This window comes from Micropterus salmoides, unplaced genomic scaffold (assembly GCF_014851395.1).
Source record: "Micropterus salmoides isolate LMB-PRFRI ecotype aquatic unplaced genomic scaffold, ASM1485139v1 Ms_hic_scaffold_3267, whole genome shotgun sequence".
NCBI lineage: Eukaryota > Metazoa > Chordata > Actinopteri > Centrarchiformes > Centrarchidae > Micropterus > Micropterus salmoides.
Genome location: NW_024042559.1, coordinates 20,334 through 32,861, shown reverse-complemented (window position 1 = coordinate 32,861; position 12,528 = coordinate 20,334). Strand labels below are relative to the sequence as shown.

The 12,528-nt window shown below is 38.7% G+C and overlaps 1 protein-coding gene across 1 annotated transcript; it reads left to right on the top strand.

Moving 5' to 3' along the window:
• The first annotated feature begins 10,110 nt into the window (after positions 1 to 10,110).
• Positions 10,111 to 11,704, top strand: LOC119884200 (ladderlectin-like). The gene is made up of 6 exons (XM_038694661.1): positions 10,111 to 10,198; positions 10,329 to 10,379; positions 10,507 to 10,616; positions 10,702 to 10,839; positions 10,932 to 11,043; positions 11,404 to 11,704. The coding sequence occupies exons 1-6, from the start codon at positions 10,138 to 10,140 to the stop codon at positions 11,469 to 11,471; spliced, it is 540 nt and encodes a 179-aa protein (XP_038550589.1). The 5' UTR covers positions 10,111 to 10,137; the 3' UTR covers positions 11,472 to 11,704.
• The last annotated feature ends 824 nt before the right edge of the window (positions 11,705 to 12,528 follow it).

Here is a 12,528-nt window from a genome sequence, read left to right as displayed (position 1 = left end):
AGGGATGCTGACAGACCTCTTCTGAAAAAGCCCAACCTTGATCCAGATATTTTAGCAAACTATAGACCTATATCTAACCTTTAGCAGTTGCTAAACAGCTGTGTGACTTTCTACAGAGCAATAGTTTATTTGAGAATTTTCAGTCAGGATTTAGAGCTCATCATAGCACAGAGACAGCACTGGTGAAAATTACTAATGACCTCCTAATTACATCAGATGCAGATAATACTGTTATATCTATCGATCAAACCAGATGAAACTAATCAGTTAGCTAAACTTCAGATGTGACTTCAGGATGTTAAAACCTGGATGACCTGTCATTTTCTAATGTTAAACTCAGATTAAACTTAAGTTATTATTCTGGGGCCCAAGCACCTCCGTGCTTTATCTAAAGATATAGTTTCCCTGGCCTCCAGCACCACTGTCCTTGTCTCTGTCGTCTAGTGCTAGCTGAAGGTGGGAATTGTTGGGTTTCTGTAAATAATATCACAGAGTACGGTCTAGACCTGCTCTATATGAAAAGTGTTCTGAGATAACTGTTGTGAATTGGCGCTATATGAATAAAACTGAATTGAATTGAACTTTTTCAGGGAGCAGGTGACTCTACTGACTCTGTCAGTACTTTAAAGGAAATAAAGATGATATCAGAGTTCATAGTTGAGCATAAGTTAGGTTTCATTTTTACCACTATTTATTCAGTGATGTTGCCACCCAACAATGCCCTGATTCAGTTTCAAGTGTTGAACAAAGCTCATGTGACAGCAGCCCAAAACAAACACAGTCAAAATAAACTCTGTTATCTCCTAATAGAAAATATTTGCCCACAAATTAAGAGAAGGAGGTATGATCCATGCTCCGTAAGTCATTTATTATTTCATTTTCAATGACCCTATAACGATGCAACAGTCAGGAGCAGCAGACACAGTGAGCTGTTAGATAAAGAGCTGCAGGCGACAGGCTGCACACCTCCACCATCTCAGCCAGGTAAACAACTCCTTTCACTTTGGCTGTTTGCAGACTCATGCTTAGTGCAGCATGAAGTCAGATCGTGACTGCTCACATAATTATGGAAAATACCAAATACTGCCCGACAATAGTTTATTTAGCTGCCCCAGACAGCTGTGCCCTGTGGTATTAAAAGGCATCTGCTGTTAGCACCAGTAACTACAGGTGTCTCATGCACAATTAAAAAAACGGTTAATTAATGCCAATCAGAGTTATATTTACAATGACTGATGATTTTAACCATCACTCCTCAGTGAACAGCCTCCTTGGCTGCAGTATGAGAGCATTTTCTAGTTTAGTAGGCCTATGTAGATTTATCATTATGGATTTAGGCCTAACATGTTTTTAGGAGTCTATTCACACTGTTATAAGCTAATGAAAACGTTCTCTTGCGAAAGTTGAAAATATTAAATAGTGACTGGCAATCCTTTCTGAAATTCTGGCCCCCCACAGTGTTTGCTTGGAAACATTTGTGTTGAGTATATAATATAATAAAATAAAATCAGACACAAACTACAGAATAGACAACACTAATATACACACTATGAACAAAACAATATAGACATATTGACAAATAGTGCAGTAATCAGAGTGCAAAGGATGCAAGAGTAAACTATTCTTATTATGTATGTGTAGAAGGTGGATATGATAAACAGGTACACATACACATACACAGTGTGATGGAGCATAGTGCAAAGGATGCTGGAAAAAATCTATAATAATAATAATAATAAATAAATAATAATAAATATAATAATAAAATAAAGACCTACTATGACCTTATGACCTGAGGTAGGTGTATTGGTATACAGTATATACAATATGACATAGTATGAACATAGAATGAACCCACGTTATTTATCTGGTCGGCCAGGTGTATTAACGCCTCACTAACGCAGGCCTGAGGTGGAATGTAAACAGCGACCAGAACAAACGAGGAAAACTCCCGTGGTGAATAAAAAGGTTTAAAGTTTATAAATAATGTCTCTCGTTTATACAGAAACAGAGTCAACAGAGGGCAGCAGATCTGCAGAAGTCCGAGTTAGTTCTGTTGAGGAGCCTGCTCGTTTTCCATTGCGCCGTTTCCGAAGGATCCCAAACAGAACTGCTGCTCCTCCAGCTAAGTTAGGATAGTTCCAGGGTCACTAAAGAGTGGTTGAATAGTCTGAGCAGTTGAAATACCAATGTTTAAGAGCTCTTCTCTGGTAAAAGTTACCAGAGAGGGATGGCAGAAAACAGTGTTAATTAACAAAAACACAAAAAGCACTACGGAGCGTAATCCCGAGGTGGCCATCTGCGGGGCCATCTTGGCAACTGTTAAATCATACTGAACATTATAATTGTTGGGAGCACCAAGTGAAAATATCTATCCAGTAAAACCTAATGAGAGATCAAGAACAATGTAGCTACTTCTGAGATTGAGTAGTTTTATTGTGTACTTTTACTTTTTAAACTAGTGATCTAGTAAAATAGTAAAATCTGTAATTTTACTTTTCCCGAAATAGCCTTTGTTTTGTTTAAAGTATTGTACTTCGGCTAAAACAAGGCTGAATTTGGGCTGTCAGTGAAAAGGTAATAGACATCTAACCATAGACCTAAAATAGTCTTCAATACAATAGTCTAAAATGTCACATACCTCACAAGCTGCATGGCTGATAACTACATGAAAACAATTTGGTCTGAAACAGGGCTATAGTCAAGCTGTTGATATTAGACCACTGATAAAGACGGTGTCTGCCCCCCGACCATCAAAATTATTTAAATCAAAGGTAAGCAGAAGAGGAGCTGTGAAAAAAATAATCAGATTATGATATTGATTTATTTGGTCTTACTGAAACCTGGCTGGGTGATGGAGAATATGTTAGCCTAAATGAATCCACCCCTCCCAGTCATATTAATACTCACATTCCTCGAGGCACAGGCCGAGGAGGTGGAGTTGCAGCTATCTTCGACTCTAGCCTACTAATCAGCTCTAAACCTAAACTGAAATTATAACTCATTTGAAAGCCTTGTTCTTGGTCTTTTGCACCCAAGTTGGAAATCACTGCAACCAGTTCTTTTCATTATTGTGTACCGAGCACCTGGTCCGTACTTTGAATTCTTATCTGAATTTGCAGAGTTTTTGTCAACTTTAGTCCTTAAAACGGACAAAGTTATTATTGTAGGGGATTTTAATATTCATGTGGACGTTGAGAATGACAGCTTTAGTACTGAGTTTATCTCTCTGTTAGATCCCATTGGCTTCTCTCAGAGTGTTCATGAACCGACTCACTGTTTTAACCACACCCTCGACCTTGTTTTGGTATATAGTATTGAAATTGAACATTTAATAGTTTTCCCACAGAATCCCTCTTTATCCGACTACTGTTTGATAACTTTTGAGTTTGTATTGCTGAACTACACGCGATGTCACCTGTGGTGTTGAGTCTGGAGATGCAGTAACTGAACCAGCGGTGAGTAAGAAATACACTGCTCAAAAAAATAAAGGGAACACCTAAACAACACAATGTAACTCCAAGTCAATCACACTCCTGTGAAATCAAACTGTCCACTTAGGAAGCAACACTGATTGACAATCAATTTCACATGCTGTTGTGCAAATGGAAAAGACAACAGGTGGAAATTATAGGCAATTAGCAAGACACCCCCAATAAAGCAGTGGTTCTGCAGGTGGTGACCGCAGACCACTTCTCAGTTCCTATGCTTCCTGGCTGATGTTTTGGTCACTTTTGAATGCTGACGGTGCTTTCACTCTAGTGGTAGCATGAGACGGAGTCTACAACCCACACAAGTGGCTCAGGTAGTGCAGCTCATCCAGGATGGCACATCAATGCGAGCTGTGGCAAGAAGGTTTGCTGTGTCTGTCAGCGTAGTGTCCAGAGTATGGAGGCGCTACCAGGAGACAGGCCAGTACATCAGGAGACTTGGAGGAGGCCGTAGGAGGGCAACAACCCAGCAGCAGGACCGCTACCTCCGCCTTTGTGGAAGAACAAGGAGAAGCAGGAGGAGCACTGCCAGAGCCCTGCAAAATGACCTCCAGCAGGCCACAGATGTGCATGTGTCTGCTCAAACGGTCAGAAACAGACTCCGTGAGGGTGGTATGAGGGCCCGATGTCCACAGGTGGGGGGTTGTGCTTACAGGCAATGACAATGCTAGACCTCATGTGGCTGGAGTGTGTCAGCAGTTCCTGCAAGAGGAAGTCATTGATGCTATGGACTGGCCCGCCCATTCCCCAGACCTGAATCCAATGGAGCACATCTGGGATATCATGTCTCGTTGCACCACAGACTGGCCAGTAGTTGGCGGATGCTTTAGTCCAGGTCTGGGAGGAGATCCCTCAGGAGACCATCTTCCGCCTCATCAGGAGCATGCCCAGGCGTTGTAGGGAGGTCATCCAAGCACGTGGAGGCCACACACACTACTGAGCCTCATTTTGACATCAAAGTTGGATCGGCCTGTAGTGTGGTTTTCCACTTTGATTTGGAGTGTGACTCCAAATCCAGACCTCCATGGGTTGATAAATTTGATTTCCATTGATAATTTTTGTGTGATTTTGTTGTCAGCACATTAAACTATGTAAAGAAAGAAAGATTTTATTCATTCAGATCTAGGATGTGTTATTTAAGTGTTCCCTTTATTTTTTATGTCATTTGTTAAGCTATGAGGTTCCCATGTAAACTATCAATGGAGACTATCAACCAGACAAATCTTGACAGTTATTAAGCCAAAATGTATGCTTTTGTTAAATATGATTATTCTATTAAACCACGTTTTATGTGTGGTAGTGGAGTCATTTTAAAGTTGACTTTACTGTAGTTAACCAGTAACAACTATTTGTGTTGTTGTTGTTTCTTTTATGGCCTAAAGCAGTGAAGACAAGGCAGCATGCTGTGTTCACCACTCACAGGAGGACGAAAAGAAGAAGACATATATATTTGTGGACAGCTTCATCCTGGAGTTCACTGTTATTGTCTACAATGAATGAACAATAAAAAAAACAACAACATGCTATTCAATATAGTTTTCCCTCATAAAAAAACAGACATTTCCACCGTAAATTGGAGCAGAAAATGTTTCCAGAATGCAGGAAATTACGAGTTTAATGCTTAAAGTCTTCTGGGGGAGTACCCAGACCTCCAGCACATATATTTCACCATCATTGCTTCATCTAAATAGTGCTATATTTTTGTCTTGTTCTCGTGCATCTTCACGCCACAAGATCCGGCCTTTCGAACCTCAATTTTCAGAGTTTCAAACCTTTTTTTCACACATTTGCACACCAGTTTTCAGATCACCATTTACAAGGTTTCAAACCTGGAAAACACTGGAAAATTTGAAACTCTGAAAAATTGTTCTGAAGAAGGAAAACTCAAAAACAACATAATGTTTGCAGAGATTATTGAATTTTTTTTACATTTTGCAAGCTTGCAAATCTTAGTTTTCGAACTTAAAAAACTTTTTTTTGTAAGATTTTGAGTTTTCAAACACTTAGTTTCAACCTTTCAGAACTTCATTTTCAGTTTTGAATCAAGACAGGATATTAATCCCATACAAATTGATCATCTTGTTTATAGTGCTGCAGGCTCGCTGCGAATGACACTCGACTGTAGCCCCTCTAAAAAAGAAAATACTAAAACAAAAAGACGGTTAGCTCCATGGTATAATACTGAAACTCGCAAATTAAAGCAAATATCGCGGAAACTTGAGAGGAATTGGTGTTCCACCAAACTGGAAAATTCTTGTTTAATTTTCTTAAAACTTATAGGAAGGCCCTCCGTAATGCCTGAGCACAACTACTCGTGATTAATAGAGGAAAATAGGAACAACCCCAGGTTTCTTTTCAGCACTGTAGCCAGGCTGACAGAGAGTCACAGCTCTATTGAAACAAGTATTCCCATAGCTCTCAATAGTTACAACTTCACAAGCTTCTTTAATGATAAAATTCTAACTATTAGAAACAAAATTCACCAAGACCTGCCCTGAACTGGCACCGACTTATCTCTAAACTCAGGAACCTTAGAAACAGCTGTAAAACCAGATATATAGACTGTTTAGACTGTTTTGCTTCCCTCAATCTTTACCAACTAACTTCAATAATTTCTTCATCTAAACCATCAACCTGCCTCTTAGACCCCATCCCGACAAGGCTGCTTAAAGAAGTTTTACCCTTAGTCAGTACTTCTATACTAGATATGATCAATCTATCTTGAACAACAGGCTATGTACCACAGTACTTTAAAGTAGCTGTAATTAAACCTCTTCTGAAAAAGCCCAAACTTGATCCGGATGTTTTAGCCAACTATAGACCTATATCTAACCTTCCATTTCTCTCTAAAGCAGTTGCTTAACAGCTGTGTGACTTTCTACAGAGCAATAGTTTATTTGAGGATTTTCAGTCAGGATTTAGAGCTCATCATAGCACAGAGACAGCACTGGTGAAAATTACTAATGACCTCCTTATTGCATCAGACAAAGGACTTGCCATTGTCATTTCATTGGCATTAAAGGAACTGCTCTAAGCTGGTTTAAGTCCTATTTATCAGATCGATTTCAGTTTGTACATGTTAACGATGAGTCCTCCATTCATGCCAAAGTTCCTCAAGGATCTGTCCTCGGACCAAACCTCTTCACTTTATATATGCTTCCTTTAGGCAATATTATCAGGAAATGTTCCATAAGCTTTCATTGTTATGCAGATGATACTCAGTTATATCTATCGATCAAGCCAGATGAAACTAATCCTGAACCCAAACTGGAACCTGGTTCCACAGGAGAGGAGCTTGATAGCTGAACGCTCTGGCTACTAGTCTACTTTTGGAGACTCTAGGAACCACAAGTGACCCTGCATTCTGGGAGCGCAGTGCTCTGGTGGGGTAGTAAGGTACTATGAGCTCTTTAAGATAAGATGATACCTGACCATTGAGAGCTTTGTAGGTAAGAAGAATGATCTTAAATTCTATTCTGGATTTTACAGGAAGCCAATGCTGAGAAGCTAAAACAGAAGAAATATGATCTCTTTTCCTGGTTCCTGTCAGAACACGTGTTGCAGCATTCTGGATCAGCTGAAGAGTCTTAATGGACTTTTTTCGAGCAGCCTGATAATAAGGAATTGCAGTGATCCAGCCTAGAAGTAACAAATGCATGGACTAGTTTTTCTGCATCATTTTTAGACAGGATGTTCCTGATTTTCGCAATATTATGTAGGTGAAAAAAGGCGATCCTTGAAATTTGCTTAATGTGAGACTTAAATGACATGTCCTGATCAAAGATAACTCCAAGATTCCTCACAGTGGTGCTGGAGGCCAGGGCGATGCCATCAAGGTAAACTATATCTTTGGATAATGCGTCACAGAGGTGCTTAGGCCCCAGAACAATAACTTCAGTTTTCTCTGAGTTTAACATTAGAAAATTACAGGTCAGGTTTTAACATCCTGAAGGCACATTTGAAGTTAAGCTAACTGATTAGTTTCATCTGGCTTGATCGATAGATATAACTGAGTATCATCTGCATAACAATGAAAGCTTATGGAATATTTCCTGATAATATTGCCTAAAGGAAGCATATATAAAGTGAAGAGGATTGGTCCGAGGACAGATCCTTGTGGAACTCCATGACTAACGAGTGGAGACTGCGAGCCAGGCCTTCTTGTCCAACATCTGTGCCTGACCTCAGCGCTTTAGGAGGAATGGTCAAAAATTCCCATGAACACACTTCTAAATCTTGTGGACAGCCTTCCTAGAAGAGTAATAGCTGCAAAGGGTGGGCCAACTCTATATTAAACCCTACGGATTAAGAATGGGATGTCATTAACCTTCATGTGCATGTACAGGCAGGCAACAATAAACTATAATATAGTGTAAGTGTAGTTCTAATCCAGTAACAAAAGATGTGCGTGCAAATATTTTGCAAGCACAATTTACGCATACCCTGGGGGCCAAGCCCCCCCTGTCTTTCAATCCTAGTGACGTCCCTGGTGCACTCTATAAACTCTTAATATTTTGTCCTAATAGTGTGTTTGCTAATATTCAGTGATGGTTAACTCAAGTACTGTCCTTAAGTAAAAATTAAATGTATTTGTACTTTACTTGTGTATTTTCTTTTCATGTACTTCTACTCCACTAAATCTCAGAGGGAAATATTGTACTTTTTACTTCACTACATTTGTCTAACAGTTTCAGTAACTTTACAAAGTAAAATTTTTACACACAAAATATGAAGAGTTTAAAAAATGTGATATATGATTGTATAATCCTACTTCAGTAGTATAGTAATACTAATCAAATGATAATATATATTAGTATAACAGTCACAGGGGACATATTTCTTTCTACATTGAGTACATTTTCCCAATTTTACTTACATATTTTTACTTAACATTTTAAATATACAGTGCTTTTTTTGTGAGTATTTTTAAGTGAGGCATTAATATTTTTAATAAAGCAAAGGATATAAATAAATTATCCATCAATATGCTAATGTTTGTGTTTGTACAATAGGCTGTTTATGGTTTTGTGTAAGACCATTATTTATCCACTGTTGGCGTCATCCAACAACGCCCTGATATAGTTCCACATGTTGAACAAGGCTCATGTGACAGCAGCCCAAAACAAACACTACAAAGTAAATTCTGTTATCTCCTAATTGAAAATATTTGTCTACTGCTATAAAATTGTAAGAACACGAGACAGAACAGCACACCAGCCTTTAGAGCATAATTTACATGGTAGAAGAATAAAATACTGGTTTGTGTGTTTGTTGACTAGAGTGTAGCAAACATGAATCTGAAATATATTTCCAAACACCTGTATCCTTAATAGAATTACAGTTCACCCAGCTAACAGCCATTACAGGGTCAAGAAGTAATTCCTTCTGATGAATCCTACTATACTTTTTTAGGAATTGAGAAGGGTAGCACTGCATTAAAAAAATGACAGATAAAGAGCATTTGAAAATCCATTGTGTTAAACCATGTTTGACATCTTCATCCCTTCTGTAGTGTAACCAAAAGGCAGCTCATTAAAAAATAAAGACATAAAGACAGGTAAGCGCAAACATACACACTATCATATATCCTTCTGATGTTTGGTCAGTACAATATATATCCGTGTCAGCTGCGGAGCTACTGCTGTAACAGTAAAACATCCAGCACAGGAGTCAGTCAGAGCTTTTATATCTCTACAGAACTAATAGTAGCGACACTGGAGGCTAATATTCTTAAAATACAAATGAGTAAACGACATGTGAACTAGAGACTGAAGAGTGATAAAAGATATAACGTATCTGTCGGTAACTGATTGGATCAACTCAAAGAAAAAGATATTCAGAGGGAATCACATCTCTAAAACACATTCAACTCCTTACATTTTGAAAAGGAAGGTACATTTTTACGATACCATTTTTAGATCTTGGTCATTTGTAACTACATCTTTTAACTGTATGAAGGACTTAGTCATCAGACATCTGCATCTTGTGTTATCAGACAAATCAAAGCAGAACAAGCCTTAGTGATAGCTCACTTCACTCACTTCCTGTGCTCTGTCTCTCAGAGTTGTACTGAACACAGGCTTTACATTTAAACATAATATAATAATAATATAATAATTAAAGTGATGGATGCTCTGCAAAATGCTCACTACATAAATATCAGTGAATTGAAACAATGCCAATGTCAAATACGTCATTTGATAGTTTGAGTTCCACTTCAAAATGATCTAGTATGTTTCTTTTGTGATCATATTTCACAGCTCTGGTGGTTACAAACATTGTGCAAACAAAACTTTAAGCTGGACATGGTGCCTGTAAATGTGTATTCTGGTTGTGTGTTTTGTCTTTAGTTTCTGGTTTTGTGAGGTGGCAAGATAATTGATTGCATCCTCAGTTCCTGGCAAGATCCGTCATGAACTGTATAAGAGTTTCTCTGGTTCAGCAGCTCCAGACAGGACAACTGAAGCTACAGACGCTGAGAAGGAGGAAGAGAAGATCGTTCTGCAGCAGGTTTGCTCACAAACTGTCATTATATTGACCTGACTGCCACTACAGGTGGTCTCTTCCCTAGAGAAGTATTACTAACATGTCCCTGTCTGTCTTTATTAAAGGTATCATCATCTTCAACATCTGCATCATCTCCACCATGAAGACGCTGACTCTGTCTGCACTTCTTTGTGCCATGATGGCTCTGACCAGAGCTGCTGGTGAGTATTACTCCATATGTGAGTGAGTGTGAAAGAGAGACAGCTTATGTTCATGTGTAATTAAATGTATTCATAAATAAACAATGTAAACAGCAGACAACTTAAATCAGTACTATGTCAAACTGTGCAGTTCTTCCAGACGCAGAGGCTGGAAACTGGACCAACTCGTTCAGTCCAACAGGTCAGTCGGTACTTTATAAGAATTATATTAAAGTACAATTTGTCATGATGTTCTCCTGTAAACAAACAGAAATACTGCATTTATCTACTGCTACTGTAGACTCACTGTCCACTCTTTTGTATGACAGAAGAGAATCATGTTGTCAAGAGGTCCACATCATGTCCAAAAGATTGGACTCCTTTTGACGGTCGATGTTATCTCTTCGTTCAACAACCCATGATTTGGGCTGTGGCTGAGGTAATGGGGATTATCTTTATTCAGTGAACCTTCCACACAATGTTTGTTCTGTTCACTACTTTCTACACTTCTTCCTCCTCTGTAGAGAAACTGTCACTCTTTGGGTGGAAACCTCGCATCTGTTCAAAACTCCAAGGAGTCCGGTGTGATTCAGGCGGTGATGACATTGAGCAACACTCAAAATCAAGTAATAGCTTGGCTTGGAGGGTCTGATGGACAACAGGTATATTATTTGTCATTTACATAATGTGCAAAAGTTATTTGATTAAATAATTATTGTCTTTTAAACGTTCAATATTCTCTTCTGTGCTCAAGGAGGGACATTGGTTCTGGAGTGACGGAACGCCTTTCCACTTTACTCAGTGGTGTCCTGGACAGCCTGATAACGCTGGTGGTCGTCAGAACTGTATTGGTTTTAATTTTAGAGGTAAATAATAAAACATTATTTTCAATGAGAGCTCAGTGTATAATTGTTGTAAACTGGACAGGATGAATATCAAAGAAAAGGCTGGTGAATTACAATTTTAATATTTTTTGCACTTGTAGTTACAAATACATGGTATTACATCCTAACCTACAAAATGTACACGATTGATTTTGAGATTTATTAGTAACCTATTAATGTAGTCATAGAAACTGTGGTGTTGTAATGACAACAATAAAGAGTAACTGTGAGTGATGATGTTCAAACGGACAATATATCCCAGGATGAATGATCTGTCTACATAATGCTTCATTCAACAGTTTCAGGTTTGCTGTCTGACTGCTGTATTTTTGGTTCTTATAGACTCGAAATGCTGGGATGACCTCTATTGTGATTGGCAGTTCCCATCTATCTGTGTCAGAGAGGAATGATAAAAGCATGTGTTTGTGTATCTGAGAGGAAATTCGTCTCTCTCCAGCCACCAGTCTCATATTTGACCTGAATTCTCTTTATCTCGATTTACATCTTTATTTCTTCTCTATCGCTGTAACGCTACTTAAGGAAAGAAGCGACAAGTGACATAAACAGCAGCTGGATTGTCTCTGTCTCTTTAATACGAGCAGACTGAATGTGTAATGAAAAGAAAGCTTTTAGCACAACTTTATTCTGCAGAGTGAACTGTTCTTTCTTGTCTTATGCAAAATTAAAAGCCTCAAGCATTGAAACAAGCTGGTCAGTATTATATCTCTTGTTTGTGTGAGTTTAATTGGCCTAGAACTTTAGCTTTAAGATCAAAAGATGATTATGAGACAAGAGTTCAGAATTTCAGCTTTTATTTTGTGGTATTCACATCTAGATGTGTTAAACAACTCAGGACAAACCACCCTTTGTTTGAACCCACCCATTTTTCAAGTGAGCAAAACTATTGGGACATGTGACTGACAGATGTTTCTTGTTTCCCAGGTGTTGCCTTTTAGGTTGACTGTCCAAACATTAAATATCTCTGCATGACTGGTCTAAGTTTCATCCTTGGTTCAAACCTATGAAGACTGCATTTCCTGTTAAAGAGGATAAACCAACATGAAGACCAGAGAGCTGTCTGTGGGAGAAAAGCAAGCCACTGTCAAGCTGAGAAAAGAAGGAAAATCGACCAGAGCCATTGGACAAACATTGGGCAGAGCAAGCACAACAATTCAAAACGTCCTTAAAAAGAAAGAAACTACAGGTGTACTGAGCAACAGACGTCGAACAGGTCGGCCAAGGAAAACAACTGTAGTTGATGACAGAAATATCATGATAGCTGTGAAGAAAACCCCCAAAACATCAGGAAGTGACATCACCAACAACCTCCACAGTGCAGGGTGAAGGTATCACAATCCACTGTTGAAAGAAGAAGAAGAAATATAGAGGCCACACCAAATGATGCAAACCACTCTCAGCAGGAAGGATAGACTAGGACAGAATAGGAAGGCCAGACTGAAATTTGCA